Source organism: Eublepharis macularius, chromosome 4, assembly GCF_028583425.1.
Source record: "Eublepharis macularius isolate TG4126 chromosome 4, MPM_Emac_v1.0, whole genome shotgun sequence".
NCBI classification, from domain to species: Eukaryota; Metazoa; Chordata; class Lepidosauria; order Squamata; family Eublepharidae; genus Eublepharis; species Eublepharis macularius.
In genome coordinates, this window is record NC_072793.1 from 105,407,285 (window position 1) to 105,424,884 (window position 17,600).

A 17,600-nucleotide genomic window follows, 5' to 3' on the forward strand; every position below is an offset into this window, starting at 1 on the left:
AGGCCCAATTCAGCCTGTTTGGGGCCCAAATCAGCCCATTGTGAAGTGAGGGAACACTCTCAGAGTGACACAGTGACATCACTCCCAGGAAGTGACATTGTCACACCGCCCTGGGAATGAGCCCGGGAGGCCCATTCCTGTGTCTTCCCCCCCAGGTGAGTGGTGGTGGGAGCAGAGGGTGAGAGTGAGGGATCCCCCACTACCACTGGGCGACTGGTAACCCTAATCCAGTGGCACTTTAAAGACTTAAAAATTATTATTGCATGAGCTCTGACTCATGAAAGTTCATGCACGAATAATTTTTTTAATCTTTAAATTGCAACACTTATGTTTTATTCCCCTAAAATGCAGCCAGAGAAACCAGAGGTTTCTCTATGGCACATGCTCAAACACAGCATCTCAAGTGTTCCAACACTACATTCAGCAGGAAAATAAAATATTCCTTTGTAAGAGATTACTTTAACCTCTAAAAATAGCAGCTATTCCAAATGTGGAAACACTATGAAAGTATAATGCAATAATATAAAGCATTTCACTTAGAGAAGTGAGGAAAGTAGTACAAGACCATTTCTAAATTTTATCCATACAAATATATCCCATTTATTAATCTCATCAGATTTACTCAATATTACCAAAAATAATATTTTAAAACTAGACAGATTAAACAGTCCCTTTTTTCTTACAGTTAAAAACTATCATCATGGGGTTTATTCACCATCAAAATTAATTTGTTTTTCAGGCTTTTTATTTTAAATGTTCTCTCAAGGTCAAACAAAGTATAAATCCCTGAGTTTCAACCAACCTTAACCTGTTTCAGAATGAGGTCAGAGTGCCTGCTGTGTATTTCTTCAGTCTTCAATCCTAATAGTGATAATGCACATTAGAAAAATAGCACACATACAATCATTTATTTCCAGAACAATGTCACACAAATCAGCCTTTTAGGTTCCAAAATCCAGATGCTGCAACATTCCTTAATATAATCATATATATCTGCAGGTGCATCTTAAAGAAAAAAGTATCCCACAAACATTCAGAACCTTAATTGGATTAGGTATCTTTTCTAAGAAATATGGCACACTGTGTGTTTTTAAAAATGTGTAGACTTTGTGCCTGTGGTGCACTATTGCACATTATTCTAAGAGGAATATAAAAGTGTGCATAAGATCAATGGCAAGGGAGGAGAGACAAATGACAAAGAGGTGATGCAGAATATCTTAAGACCAAATGATAAAATCAAATTAAAGGGTTGTTAAATGGTGGGGATATTGAACATCTCCATAATCACATACATGGCTTCCACAAAATCTCAGTTTCTCTTACAAATTCCACTTTGCTTTTTAAAAATTATATTGTGGTACCAGCTCGAGGGGTGTGGGGTGAAGGACAGGGAGACAGAAGAAGATATCAGATGGAGTCAAAAGGCTACAACTTTATTGATCACAGCCAGGGCTTTTTTTCAGTGGGAACGCAGTGGAACGGAGTTCCGGAACCTCTTGAAAATGGTCACATGGCCGGTGGCCCCGCCCCCTGATCTCCAGACAGAGGTGTGTTTAGACTGCCCTCCGCACCACTCTGCGGAGGGCAATCTAAACTCCCCTCTGTCTGGAGATCAGGGGGCAGGGCCACCGGCCATGTGACCATTTTTGCCAAGGGCAATTTAAACTTTAAAAAACTCCCCCCTTGCTCCAGCTGACCCAAAGTGACATCATTGTGCGGTCCTGAGTTCCACCACTGAGTTCTACCACCTCTTTTCCCAGAAAAAAAGCCCTGATCACAGCTTATGGTGCCTTGGGGCACCAGATCCAAGTATCGGCTGACCCATCTGCAAGCTGATGATCCCCTCACCACCTCAACCTGCCAGCTGAGGAAGAACCCACAGGATGACAGCAGGTGGGATTCCACACGGGCATAAACCCTCTAGTTTGGCATGTCCCGGCCATGCATCACCTCCAAGATCCTTTTAAGGGGATGCCCAACTATGGGGAAATAGTGTACATAGGCCATGTTTTCCCCCACAAGGATCCATTCCTGATGCCAAACCACCACAGCCTAAAGTTGTGACAGGATTAGAGCAAACAACCAAGAATTCAGAACCACACAAGAGCCCCATACACATAAAGAACATTCCCACAGAGCACCAGACCAAAACCTAAGTTGAGGGCGGGATGGGTGGGACGTAGATCACAAGCAAATGCAAAAGTGGCCCGGGCAGCTGACAGTTTTATGCATGCCTGGTGGACCTGACAGAAGACTGAGATCCCCAGGTCTGGCGGCAGGGCCCGCCCCTGACTGGCCCGCTGGGCAATTTGAATTTCCCTGGCTCCTGTGAAACCACAAGGAAGCTACTGGGAGCCACCTGGGCCAAAGGGAATCAAAATTGCCTTATAGAGCCATGAGGCGGTACCTTGGAGCCTCCATGGCTAGCAGAGATAGCAGCCACTCTGCCCTGCACTGCACACCCCACAGCCCGCAAAGAGGGGCCCCAGGTAAGTCTGGGCCCCCGGGCTTGCCATGGTTCTTTAGAAACAAAGATAAATGCATCCGCGTTCTTGTTATAACTGATAGGTAAGCAATTTTTAAAAAAATATTTTGCAATAAATGCATGCTGTCTGAAAATTAATGAGATAATTTCTAGTTGAGAAATCTAGGGTAAGTTCCAGATACATGAGGAAATAGTGTCAGTGACTCAAAAGGTGTGTATTTCCCCTTGCATCTCACAACCAATAAATATCTGTGCATTAAAAAAACCTGTCCAAAAAGCAAAGTACCATTTCATGAAGTGATGATACAAAGATAGATCTGTTCCACAGCTGTTCTTGGAAGCCAAATAAAAAAACTGTTGAGACTAGTCTTTGTTCCATGTAATGGCCAACTGTTTCAAGTTAAAATTACTACCAACAATGTATATACTCTTCTAAACAAATGAAATACAAAATAGTAAATCACAGGTATAGCAAACTTCTTAATAGCTAGTCTCTTCAAGTAAAAACAAAAAACCCCAAATAATTTGCTTTTCCCCCACAGATACAATTGAAAGATTATGTAGATACACTGGCAAAGACAGACTCACCCCTCCACCTTGTCAGATAAGAAATCATACAGTTAATGGACACAAATGGGAGAAAGTTCAGTGTTATGATTAAGGGACTCCAAGAAAATCAGCATTTCAAAATGTAAGAAACATTTTTACTAATTAACTGCTTAAATAATTTTATACAAACTTACTGATAGCTGAATACATGAAGAAGAATAAATTATCTGGAATGGTCTGCCTGATGAGGTCAGGAAGCCTCCCACACTTTTAGCGGTCCACAGAATTTATAAAACTGAATTGTTTAAAGGGGTATTTTTCCCCAATATAACATTGTCTTATTATTTTTTATAAGGATTTGTTGCACCCTTTAAAAAAACTATTCATACATCTTTCATGTATATTCAACAAGCATAACTTGCCATACTCTGACTAGAAACCGTTTTTTATTTGTTACAGATGGTTGTTTCCTCAACTGCAACACTGACATCCTTGCTGCAAATGTCATATATCTTACTAAGGCTGGATGAGATTTTATTTTAAAATAAATACATTCCCCAAATTAAATCCGAACCATATCCAGTTACACAAATAATTTTTCTATTTACCAGCTTCCAAAATCTCTGCACTACTTGACATTTCTACCACATGTATATCTATACTCCTCCTTTTTCCCTACTGCCTTTCCAACATTACTCCAACTTAGAGACTATTTTTATAAATAGGATAAAATTGTAGCAAAAAAATTGGTCAGAATGGCATTTTTTAATAAAGATTGTAATAATGGTTTTGTAAAGGTTGTAATAAGAATTGTTAAGGCGGCATTTGTATAAAGATGACAGGATTCTAACTTGAATGTCTATGAAATTTTTAAACAGTTTTTTTTTAAAAAAATTGCATTGTTTATTGTATTATTCTGTTTGTATTGCTTTGTTTCTTAGCTTTGTGCTCTGTTTTTGTTTCAATTTTTTCTTGCATATATTACACTTGTTATTATTGTCTTCTAATTCTGTAATCTGCCTTGAGGCTTAACAAGAAAAGAAGACAATAAATAAATATCATCATATTGGCCCAATCAGCACACTTCAGTCTGTATTAATGCTTCATACATGGCTCAAGTATTAGGAGAGAAGTTTCCAAGTATGTTTTAGTTCTATGTTTGTAAACACTTTATGGCCTTCGGCACGGACTTTTCAAGAATTAACCAGTAACATATAATAATGAATTAAGATGGTGGGAAACTAAAAAGAAAGCTTATTCTTTTTTCCTCTTCAAAATATTTTGGATTTTTGTAAACATTGAGTGTTCTGACTTCAGACAATACATTTCAATTAACTGGAGTACATGGCAGTGGAAGTATGTTTAGTCCATTGTATCTTGATTCCCAAAACAGCACAGAATATTATAATACCATTCACAACATACCCACAGTCTAAACAGAGACTGCGTAATGCAGTACGTGCAGTTACTGTAGTAACATCACTGATTACTCCCAAAGCAAGGCACAAAAGAGGATTCTCTAAATACTTAACTGTCCTGTAAAGACCAGCAACTGACTGAAATTACATCAACACAACGGCGTTCACCATCTTTCTTACATGCATGTAATGTACTACTAAAATCATGATTAAAAGCACGTGGATGGCACTGTAGGTATCTGAAATATTTTTAGCTTGTAATTCTGATTTACATATCTTAAGGCAGAAAGTAAATTAGGCAAAACTGCATAACACAATTGAAAACCCTTAAAGAGTTTTTTAAAATCTTCAATCTAGGGTTGTCAGGTACCCCTCACCTCCTGTTGGGAGGGTGGAGTCTCTGGCATTTATCTTGCGCCGGGCATGAGGTCTTCCTTCACGTGCATGCAAAGCGCATGCACGCTGCAGAGCCAGCATGATGATGTCACTTCCAGAAGTGACATCACCACTCTGGCCGTGCAAGCACTCCCATGCTCCACACAGGGCCAATTTGGCCCATTTGGGGCACAAATCGGCCCTAAACAAAGCAAGGGAATGCTCCGCGGGGCAGCACAATGATGTCACTTCTGGAAGTGACATTGCCACGCTGGTTGGGAATGCACACATGGCGCGCTCTCCTGAGGTGCCTGCCGGGAGTGGGCAAGCTCCAGCAGCATGTCCCCTCCCGCCGATCGCTGGTCGATTGGCAGACAAGGGGGCAAATCTCTGGGAGTTTGCCTACCACCGGAGGGTACCTGGGAACCCTACTTAAATCCACACATTTCAAATTACTCAGTTTTATAATAATTTGAAGTTTGTAGCACCTTCTGCAATTCTTATTTACTTTATTTATAGCCTGCCTTTCTCACTGATACTCAAGACAGATCACACAATATAAACTGACAGCATAAGACATTCAAAGAAACAATGCAATAGGACTAGGATTACTAAAGCAGTGCAAAAAGAAAAAGTTATTAGGAGGGAGGGAAAACAGTGGAAAATACCTCCTGAGTTTTTGCAGAACACACAAATCCAGGGAAGACTTGTTAAGTGTTCTGGAAAGACACAGCACCTTCTGCATTTTGCAGAACTAGTGTGAGTTATTAAATAAATTGGTTGATCTAAACAACAAAAAAACTACCTCAGATGATCGTATGCATCAAGGCTTTGAGTCTTTAAAAGAGGCTCTGGAGTTGTGTAATACACTGACATTGGCCACCCAAACCAGATTTTGGTAGGATATTTTCTACTTTAGTGTGAAAAGGGGAAATGAAGGTAGTATAAGATTTTAAAAGTCCATATTTTTATATATTAACTGGGGAGCCCCAGAGCCTCATAGCAATTATGATCTGTGATTCTCCTTCCCTTAACAAACCATACTCTGATTCCCTACATACACCACTTTTCTATCTAGCATCTAAAGAGATGTGTAACAATACATTTTTTTGGAAATATCAATCACATAAACCCATAACAAAATCAGTTTCTAAATGCCAGCAGAATAAAACAATTTTCACTGATTACCAAGGATTCAAAAAAGAATATGCCTGAGATGAATTTAGGAAGCACATAACGCTGCCTTGTGCTGATTACCACTATGTTGTACTGGATTCCTGCTAATGCTTTGTGAACTTGTGTCTATTTATCCTATGGCATTGTTTATTGAAATGTTCTTGATACTGACTACTAATCACACACTGTGTAATCTGCCTGGAGTCTCCGTGAGAAAGGCAGACTATAAATGACATAAATAAAAATAAATAAATTTAGATCAATCAAAATCAGTGTTGTCTACTTGGACTGGAAGCAGCTTCCCAGGGTCTCAGGTAGAGTACCTATTGTTCAAGAGTATCTTCGTACTGCTGTGACCCCTATAATGGATAAGTAAATTGACCTTCCCTGAGACCCAGCAGACCACTATCATCAACTGCCTTATCTGGATGCTGCTTCAAGTTGCTCTTTTCTAGCTCATTGTTATGGTCAAACCATTATTCATAGCTGAGATAGCAGCTTCTGGAGTAACTGCAATTTAAAAATAGATTTGTATGCCTTCAACATACTGATGACATGACACAGCCTACACATTCTCTCCCCTAGCAGACTTACCCATATTTTAACAAAAGACACAATGGAGTTTTTAGACACTCACTAGGACAATCTACAAGATATAAGACAGTAAAGTAGGACTAGAGTCCAATACAAAACCCCAGAATGCCAGCTCTACCAGACATCTCAGTAGATTTGGAGATGATCAATATTAAAATCTTCTCAGGGCTCAAAACTATAATCAAAGAGCACCACATATCCTCTGCCTTTTTGTGTGGATAGTTTGCTGAAGGTTACAGAAGAAGTGGGGCTACCAGAAGAGTGGGAGTCTGCATGTGTGTCTACAAGAAATGTGAAACTACCATTCTTTCATTAACAGTGAAATGCTAAACAGAATTACTCTGGTCTAAGCCCACTGAAATCAATGAGCTTAGACTGGAGTAACTCTGTTTAGGATTTCACTGTAAATTATTCAGTTACATCATTGTTAATTTCCTAGTGAATGACTGGGATAATCAAGATTGTTCATCCTTTCAGTACACTTTGCTGATGTTTCAGGCTTGGGCTGATGATGGCTGCTGTTCTGTGTGATAAACATGAAACTGCCCTGTTGGGGATGGGGTGAGGTGGGGTTGGGAGGTCTGACAACAGCAAAAAATTCAAATGAGAGAGGGGTGCTGAATCCTTCCCATGCCTTACCACAATTCTCGTTCCCCAAATACATTCCCCCAAATGACATCATTTCTAGCATCTGTGATCATCTTAAAAGAAAAATATCCAGGGACAGAACCTATAGGGAAGCTAAAGGGTTGGTGAGGAAATGGTTAACTCTCACCTACTTACTCCTTTTTTTTGTTAAACACATAGAACTGCCACACTCACATGAAATTTGGCTCTGAGATTACTCCAATTTATGGAAATAATGAACTAATGTGATTTTTACTGTTCTTGGTGCAAGGTTTCTTCCGTTCAGCACAGTATTTACAATTCCAGGATTTTCTATCTATTTGTTACCATATAACCTACTGAATATTTAATAAGGGAAAACTAAATCACATTTTTACCATCACTGAAATAATAAAGCATTTAATAATGTTATAATGAAAATAAATTCACCATGTTTGAAAAGAACAATTAGGTCAAAAGATTTTTTTTTAAACTTAGCAATATTAAAACAACTTCTTTTTTCAAATACCCAAAATGGCATACCTATAACAGTTCAAAAGTATCAATGACTGCACTTTAAGAAAAAGGCTATTTTTGGAAACACAATAGCCTATGTTATCTATTAGTACATAAGTAGAAACAATACATATATAGAGACAATGTATAGAACATGCCTAACATATGCTTTCTAGGGCAACTCCTATAAACTAAGTAAAAATCTTCCCAAATGGTGGGTTGAACTTGGAACCTGCAATATATACACCAAATTAAACAGCACAAATATATACCAAATTAAACAGCACAAATTCCATCTAACTACTAATAAAGATTTACTCATTCTTCTAGGTTAAATTTTCTTGAAAATATTGGCATTTCCCTTTTTTAGAGGCATATTCATCATAGAAGAGCCCCGTGGCGCGGAGTGGTAAGCTGAAGTACTGCAGCCCAAGCTCTGCTCACAAGTCATGACCTGAGTTTGATCCTGGCAGAAGCCGGGTTCAGGTAGCCGGCTCAAGGTTGACTCAGCCTTCCATCCTTCCGAGGTTGGTTAAAGGAGTACTCAGTTTCCTGGGGTAAAGTGTAGATGACTGGGGAAGGCAATGGCAAACCACCCCGTAACAAAAGTCTGCCAAGAAGACGATGTGATGCAACGTCCCCTCATGGGTCGGTGATGACTCGGTGCTTGCTCAGGGGACTACCTTTACCTTTACCTATTCATCGTACAGGATGAGTCCTTTAAATGTCCATCAGACCCTCTGCTGGTATATGTAATCAGTATTTTTATTTTCAAAGGAGTATCAACAGAAATAGTACGGGATCAAGATAATTAAAGGATTGCTTGCTCACATATTGTCCTGCTTGTTGTGGAAAGAGCCATCAATGCATATGGCAACCCCTGCTGTGGTTTTCAAGGCAAGAGACTAACAAAGGTGGTTTGCCATTGCTTGCCTTTTCAAACTTGATCTTCCTTGGAGGTCTCCTATCCAATTACTAACCAAGGCTGAACCTACTTAGCTTCTGAGATCTGAGTTCGGGCTTGCCTGGGCTATCTAGTACAGAGCCATATGATCCTACCTACCAGTTAAATCTTCAGCAGAGGTTCTTCTGTGTGTGTACCCTCTAGCACTGCCAACAGCCTGGAGAAAATCCCTGCCCCTTTAATCAGGGTGGATAAAAATCAATGATTTTTTAAAAAAAAAATTAAAAAATCAGATTTTTATTTAAATCGGATTTTTTTTATTTAAATCGGATTTTTTAAATTTAAATTAGATTTTTTTAAATAAAATGCTTTTTGAGGAAAATATATTACCATCCAAAGGTTATTCCATCATGAAATAAAGATTAGTTTTTAATTATGTAGAATAAGGCTGTATATGTTTAATTTTTTTGGTAAATAAATTCCATTAATCCATTCACAATGTCATGCTCTTCCAGAGGTTTTTTTTTAAGATTATTGGGCAGTTTCTCTGCCTACAAGATATTATCACAGATGCTTGGGTTTGCAGTTCTCAAAACTGAATTTGTGTCAGCTCAGCAGAGATCACATGCCTCTTCTTCACAGCAAAAATGTTATAACATGAACAGAGTTGAGAAAAAGACCTTAATCCTATTGTTCTACAAACCTATGAAGACAGAATCAACCCCTTCAGTGCTAAGTTTCAAGAAGTTCAGTGAATAGAAACAATCTTTTTCTGATTGTTTGGAGTGGAATAGATCTGCACAAGAAGAAACTAAGTGTGAGGAGGGAGGGGCAAGCAGTACAAAATGAAAGTGAAACTTTTTCAGCACAATACTGCACAAGTCTTTGGATCTTTTGTGTGTATGACCTGAGGTTTATCACATTCTTTCCTTGGAGGAAAAAACCTATAATGGCAGCAGGCCGTAAAAGAGACCCAGTTTGGGAATACTTTAATGAAGTTCCTTTACCTATCGGTAAGGCAGGCATGCGTGCAAAATGCAACACTGCAACAAAGAAATGCAAGGCCTGGTGGCCCGAATGAGTCTTTATGTAGAAAACTATTATTTAAATCAAGCCTTACCGACTAGTGATTTAAATCAGTTTGATTTAAATCAAATCCACCCTGCCTTTAATAGAGGCTTAATGTATTGAAATGAGCAGGTGAAGCTTTTCACAGCATGAAGGTAAATAACATCACCTGGTAAGCCTCTATTAAGGGTACAGCACATTTTTCTAGCCCTAGTTTTCACCCAGTAAGATCACCAAGAATGATCAGTTCCCCTTACCTTGAAAGTAGATGTGGGGGGTGGCAGGCCACAATTTATGCTCATTACATGTGCGCGCCAGAGGTTCTCTGGGGATGTCACTTACAGTGTAAAACTGGAAGGGATGGCATGTCTTTGGGGACAAACTGGCCCCAAACATACCATTTTCACCCCGCTGAGACCCCATAGCTTCTGCTTTTACACTAGAAGTGACATCACCAGAACCGCTACAGCATGTGCCATTTTGCCATGTACTCTGGAGCTCCCAGCCTGCCTCTCCGCTCCTTTCCCCCCCCCCCAGTGGGGGGCTGGCATCCCTATGTTAATTTTCTCTTGTTGGTTTGTCTTCGTTAGTTATTCATTTTCATTAGTAAAGGATGCTAACAGTTTCCAAGCTGATTCCTGCTGTTCCCCCACTTAGAATGGCTGACCTGGCATTAACCAGAATCTGGGCCATTGCCTCCACTCTATGGAATAGGATCCGTGAAGATAGATGGAAGGAGAGACCCCTTTGTTGAAGATCCAGAAGGTGCTGCAAGCTTTTTTTGTTTGCCAGGGTTTTTGATGGGATATAAACAGAAGGCATCCTTGAGGGAGGGGGAGGGAGATATTTGCAGTGTTTTAAATTTTATCTGGTTTTAATCAGTTGTTTTTTTAAATTTATTACCTGTAAGCTGCCTTGAGCCAAGAAGAAAGGCAGGGTTTAAACATTTTAATTAATAAATAAATTTGCTGCCAGCTATTTAAGTTATTGTCTTAAATTGTGGGGTTTTATTATCCTGTTGATTTTGGTTTCTTTTTGTAAACTCAAAAGCCTTTGGCCTACCGTAATAAAGGGGTTTAAACCTTTCAATAAAATAAATAAAAATGTGGATTATCTTAATATATCTCAAGAATTACTTTAGGAAGTTACTACCTCAATTCAGTTAAATTATAAATATGGCATCCCATACAAAATATCTACTGCAACATAGCCACGTCTGAGAACAAGGGCGTCTACATATCATTAGAGTGTGTTCAAGAAATTTTATGTTTTAGCTTTGTTAAAAGTAAGAAGACTACATTTATGTTAATATAGTTTGGTTGATTAGTTGTTCCTTCAGAAGTAACTTGCAGCTCACTCACTCATACAAATGGTCACAGGCTGTCCTATCTAAGCTTTTATCCCCTCAGCAATCTGTGGAACCTAATTACTAAGCTATTTTGATCTAATTCTGATATGGTTTGATAAACATCACTGACAAAACAGATCATTGATTTTGATTAATAATCTATAATACTTCTACAACCCAAACAATGTATTGATATATTTAATTCTCAACATGGCCCTATTTATGGATATTTACATCCAGAGTTTGGTGCCATGTACTACAGGCAAGACAGACTAACCTCAGGAAAGTCCTAAGCTTACAGAAAAATCTGAAATCTTGGGGAACAAATACACCGGGGGGGAGGGAGGGGTGTTACAAAAACCCAAAATGATAAGAGCACCTGTAGCTTTAAGAAACAAATACCCTCAGTGACCACTGCTAGGCAACCACAAAAATATTGCCAGCCTTCAAGCCTTCGTTTCTATCAAGAAAAGGTAGGGGGAGACACAGTTTTCCTATGTTGTACAAGCATTAACTCTCTAGTAACCTATCAGAGTAGAGAAAGAAAATATTAACACTGTAGCTCTTTTAGTGTTTTCAAAATAACTTGAAATTATCTATTATTGCTAACCCCAAAAGCTGCATATATACCTAAGCTCTAACTCAATGCTTCCAAGCCTTTTTTTCCTTTTAAAGAGAGAGAAGAAAAGAAACTATCTTTAAAAACAAAGTATCTGCAATATTTATCACAAAAGCTACAACTCTATGAAATTCAGTAACTGCCATATTGGGCAGAAATAGCACAGATTACTGAAGACAGTTTGTGGGGAAGACAATAAAAATAAGACAATTAAGAAATATAACACCTCTCCTAAAAGTAAAAAAATCACATCACATTTTGTTTTACTAATAAAAGTTAAAAGTAAACTGTAAAGTAATCCAGAATAATGATTTTTAATTATAACCTGCCGACAAATACTGTTGACTATATCTGTCACATTTGTTGAAGAACAACACAAAGTAAATATATGAAATTCAGAGGCACAATCCCACCCACCTTAAGTACTGTAGGCTGCCAACCTGACGACACTTCCTTAGGGAGTAAATAACATGGGACTACTTAGGATAGCTCTCTTAAAAAACCAACAGCAGTGAGCCTGAAAACCCATGTCTGGGATCTGCTCACTTCAGAGTGCAGGTCAGTAAGGGTTCACGTGATGGAGTACAAGGAAATTCCATACAAAGAAATTCCCTTTACGTCAGAGACAAGGATTCAAGGCTAGCCTTCTCTCTTGAGCATTAGGCTTCTCTGTGTAGCATTTTTCCTCCACAGAAAAGATGCAGTCCTGTGAGCTCCCAGCTGCAATCCAAAGTGCAAATGGAACATCGGCATCTTAATGTAAACAGATGGAACTTGACCATCTTAAGGAGAACAAGACTCAAACTCCACTGATTTCATGGGGGAACTTAAGGATGCATTTAAGGCTGCAGCCCCAAATACAAAATAGGAAATTACCCACATTGATCTCAATGGGACTTTCACATGAGTAAACATGTTTAGATTTGTACCACACATTTTCCCCCTTAAAACTAGTGGTATATAACATTGCTTAAATCTGGTTGATTTAGATTCCATTTTTATGCAGTATTACATATCTATCTGGTGGCTGTTACATACATGATACAAATATATACACAAATTTAAGAACATTTAAGTTTATTTTCCTTCCTGTAAAAGACGTCAAGCCCTGACCTGAATAGCCCAGGCAAGCCTGATCGTGTCAGATCTTGAAAGTTAAGCAGGGTCAGCTTTGGTTAGTAATTGGATGGGCGGCCTCCAAAGAAGACCAGGATTGCAGAGGCAGGCAATGGCAAACCATCTCTGAATGTCTCTTGCCTTGAAAACCTCAGTGGAGTTGCCATAAGTCAGCTGTGACTTGACAGCTCTTTCCACCACCAAAAGATGCCAAACATTTTGCAATGTTAACGTATTCCAGACTGCTCATCTAGGAGAACAAACACAGATGGAAGCAATGTATGTGCAAAAGAAAACATTTTACTCCGAGATAGGACTAGCTGGGGGAAGTAGGTTTTTGGGAGGAGTTGCAAGTCATATCATCACTTCCAAGGAAGTTTAGTCATTAAATTTAGTAACTTTATCAACTCTTGAAAGTTCATGAACCCCACTTTCTTAGCAAAACGTATTTTTAGATTCATTATAAACATAGGCAAGAAAGAAAATACCCTGTAGATTTCTTTGGAAGATTTCTATGAATCATGAATCCATCAATGCCAACCCAAAGATCTAAAAAAGCAACTTAATGGGACAAGGCAAACAGGTCCACAATCTATGTGAAAAATTACACTAATGTTAAGTGGTATTCACAGTACTCCCGCTAACACAACTTACACTGCAATTCTAAGCAGTTACTCCAGTCTAACTCTTCTTAGGATTGCACCGGTTAGAGAATTGTCTACAATATACCAAATATGCCATAAAAGTAAGAGTGGACAAGGAAGCAGATAATTTATAATGAAAATTTCTTGACAGTACATATTTTCCCATTTCACTAGGCTACCTGTCATACATGCCTTTTTAACTGACTGTTTGAACTACTGCAATGTACTGTAACTTGAGTTAAATACTAACTTAAATACAACATTCTGGTACCAGGGAGCAGGGCAATTGCAGAGTCAGAGATGTAACTTAATGGGGTCAACTGCTCCCAATTGTTTCCAATCAGTTTCAGGTCTGATTATGGGACTGAGGCAGTGTTGCTCACTGTGTTTCAGTGTGGCAACTGAACCATTTTTTTAAAAAAAACCTTTGTATATGTTTAAAAAACATGATTTTTATCAGTGCCTGTGGGTGGCAAGAAAAGCATCAATGGCTACTGATGACACACAGCAGTTCTACAAGAACAGCAGGCAGGAAAGTAGCACAGTGGTAACATTTAAAAATGTATCTGCTATGGCAAAATGACCAAGCCTTTCCTTGCTATATACGAGGTCAAAGCCTATGCAGAGTCAGGCACAGGATAGGCTGACAATTTTTCATCTCATTATGCAGTCCTAACAAACAAATCCACTAAGTGCCACAATGAAGCTTATCTCTATCAGGAAACTGTAACTGCTGCAAATACCCAAATGTTCTGGCTACCTACCAAGTAAGAATCTAGCATGAATATCACCATGACCAAAATCTACTTAGTTGTCACTCTGAACCATGTTGTCATGATTTTGTGGTCTGGGGAACTCAAACATATGTTAACAGGTTAAAAAGGAGAAAGGCTAAAACAATGCATGTAGTATAGGAAAACTGATAGTCACAGTGCACTTCACCATTGTAAATGCTCAATAACATTGCTGAAAATTGACGCACACCCCATTTCTCCCAGAACACCCTACATGATTGTTTTAGATCAGGCTTCCTTATCTCGTATGATATAATTCATTCATATTACTGTTAAAATATAAACTGGAGCTCATTGATACACAGATTTTTTCCAAAAAAAAAAAAAGCAAGCCACTCCATATACTGCTGAATGTAAACTGTGTGACTCCTGAAGATGCAGTGTGTGATGATCATGCACATGTCAATCAATGCATGTACACAGTGGAGAACCTGTGACCCATCACGGCCTTCCAGTACAAAGCAGAGCAATTTACATGCATATAGCATTGTCATACATTATAACGGAAGTGATGTGTGTATCTAAAATATAGGTAAAATAGCTTGGAGCCATTGGCATACCAAACCATTCCCAGATTCTCGACCTAATAATGTATTAGAATATATTTGCATGTGGGTTTCTCCTGTTTCCTCTTCAGCACTTTATTTATATACTGGAAGTTCTGAAGAAGACATACACACCCCAATAAAAACATTACAGGGCATGAGTCAATCATGCTCTGACAATGCACCATGGATTGAGTTGGCAGATGATCCCTATTGACTCCACCATAGACCCATCATCAAATAATGCTGCTGGGCAGGAAATAAACATGGTCTGAGGACCTGCATCAGAACTGCAGGTATTTGAAGGTATCTTATCCCTGGCAAAAACCTTAGGAAGACTTATCTTTAGCTGAGGTGACCATGGCAACAAAAAACAAATCTTGCACTTCCCATTCACATTATCCTTAACCTGCTCAAAGCTCATAATGAAAACCAAAACATTATTTTTCAGTGTTGTTTGTTTCCTTGAAACATACGGAACCAGCTACTGACAGCAACTGGATTCAGAAGAGAATCACCCTGTTCATCAGAGCCAAGAGCAGCTCTGTTAGCTGTAAACTAAAATGCAGTAAAGGCAGAACACTATTAGATTCAATGGCTATACAAGGATTCAAGCTCTGCATATGATATATAAATAGCACCTCTCCCTCAACAGCTCAAGGCAGTTGAAAAGGAAGCTAGAGATTGCAGACCAGTCCTGAGCATTTCCAACTATGAAAGCCCTTCAGCTGACCCATAGAGGAGATAAACAATTTGCACTACATTGACTATAGTAACAGAAACCTGATTACCTTCCAACCCCATTTCTGTGAAGCCCTTAAATTGTTTTTATCAAGGCAGACTCCAAGCCTGTCATTTTAGTCCTGAACTCTGTTTTCAATGTTAAACCCTGGTCTGCGTGTGTTTTTAAAAATTACTTACTTGCTACTTTGTGCTTTAAAAGCTCTTAAAGCCGCTCAGAATTAACAGAAAGCCACTACCTCAAGAGCATGCGCAAAATGCTGTTTTCCTTACCTCCCCCACAAGCTCAGAAGGGTTGGGCTGCCCGTCAGGTCTAAACCCCTCTAATTTTTGTAAATGAGTTACTGCTTAATGACAGGAGGAGCGGAGCGAAGGGAAATAAGGAACAGTTCCGGACAGCTACTCGTTCCGCGCATGGAGGCGCATGGCAACCACACGAAGAGGAGATGGGCCAACAGAAAAAAACAGCAGCCGGGTGATGCATCTCCGCACGGGGGCGGGATGGGAGCCAGCGAAGCCCCAGGGTGGAGGGCTACAACGCCTCACCGGGAAGGGGACCTACTTACCATTTCCAGAGGAGGAAGAGAAGCGCGGCCAAAAGAGGCTCCTCTCCTCCTGCGAATCAGGGGAAAGAAAAGGGGGCCAAGCCAAGTCCTCCTCTTCACCATTTGGGGGAGCGAGGCAGCTGGCAGAAGAAAAGGGCAAGTCTCGAACCCGGGGGGACAGAGGGACTTCTCTCGGTCGCGCCAGAAGTCTCACTCGCCCCCCGAGGTCAAGCAAACAACATGCCGCTTCCTTTGGGCGAGGCCGTGCCTAGAGAGGCAGCCCTCGGCCCAGGCGCCAGCAGCAGCGGCAGAAAAAGGCACATTCCCCAGTGCAGCCTGCAGGAGGCGGGATTCAGCGGCTCTTGCCTCTCGGCAGTGGCTGTGTACGTGAACGCTGCCGGCCCCCTCCCGAAGACGCTTGTACTTTAGTCACACACGCACGCACGCACCACACTAAGGTTTACCTTTCCAATCCCGGCCCTGCAAAGGACGCTTGGCTCTACTGCCTCCGCCGCAGCACCTGGAGACCGACATCCGTGCCTTTCCTGAGCCGAGGAGCCGTCGCCGCCCAGCCACTGGGGTAGCTTAACCCAGGCTTAGGCGCTGTACCGGGGAGAAGAGGGGCGCACCCAGACAGCCCCGCACTCCGGTTGAGGGAAGCCGCAAGGACCGTCAGGAGGGCCAGCCCTGCTAACTCCCCGGCTCTGGGGAGGAGAGAGACGGGGCATGAACGCGGCGCAGGAGCATCCTGCCGAGGGCGCAAACACCCCTCGAGAGGGTCTCCCCTCCTCCGTGGCGCTGAGGGGGGGGGGGCGTGTACGCTTCGGCCGCCGAGGGCTTCGGCCGCTCCCGCCGCTTGTGCAAGCCGGTTGGAGAGACTCTCCGAGAGGGGCGGAGAAAGGGGCGGAGAGATGCCCTACAATCATAACTGGCTCCTTCCGTCCCGAAAGGTCCCAGAGAGCCTCGTGTATAACTGGGAGGGGGGGGGGGGCTGCCTTCGGCTGGGCGTCGCTGGCGGACGCTTCGTAGGAAAGAGGATTCCGGATTCTCCACAGCCTTGCGTTGCTGGCACAACTTGTCTGTCTTTTGGGTTTCTCTCCCAGCTGTGGCTGTTTGTCAATGTTCAACAGCAAAAGGAGACAAATTATTTCAATGAACGAATAGAGTATTTTTCTGCCTCACGGCAGGCTTTACATTCGACCGGAGAAAAGCAACAACCTGTTTTTAGCCTGCAATCCTATGGAGAATAAACCCCATTGAACTGATCTGCGCTAAACTCCTGCATGCCGGAGGCTATTATCGCGGCTCTGCGTTAAAAGACATGGCTGCTGGCGAAAACCTTTTCCCCTGTAGTCGGAAACCGCGTCACACGTGTAGCATCTATACGTGCTAAAAGATCACAGGTCAGCAGCGTTAAATACTTCTCACACCAGAATCATACTCCCAGTTAGATGTAGGAAGTACATCTCTTCCCCCCTCCCCCTTAGTATCTGTGTCATTTTATACTTTGAACTAGGCAGACAGTTTGGGGAGTCACTGCAAACGTTGTTAGGGGCT

At 40.9% G+C, this 17,600-nt stretch overlaps 1 protein-coding gene across 2 annotated transcripts in view; it reads right to left on the reverse strand.

The window, feature by feature from the left end:
- The window catches only part of PFKFB4 (6-phosphofructo-2-kinase/fructose-2,6-biphosphatase 4), an 88,963-nt gene extending 72,059 nt beyond the window's left edge, over positions 1 to 16,904 (reverse strand). The window contains exon 1 of one of the 2 annotated variants that reach the window (XM_054975426.1): positions 16,508 to 16,904. In XM_054975426.1, coding sequence (XP_054831401.1) covers positions 16,508 to 16,577 — 70 coding nt within the window. In that variant the 5' untranslated portion in view covers positions 16,578 to 16,904. Of the gene's footprint in view, positions 1 to 16,064; positions 16,331 to 16,507 lie in introns of those variants that run through there. The other variant, XM_054975427.1, reaches the window with a different exon arrangement.
- Between the last annotated feature and the right edge of the window lie 696 nt (positions 16,905 to 17,600).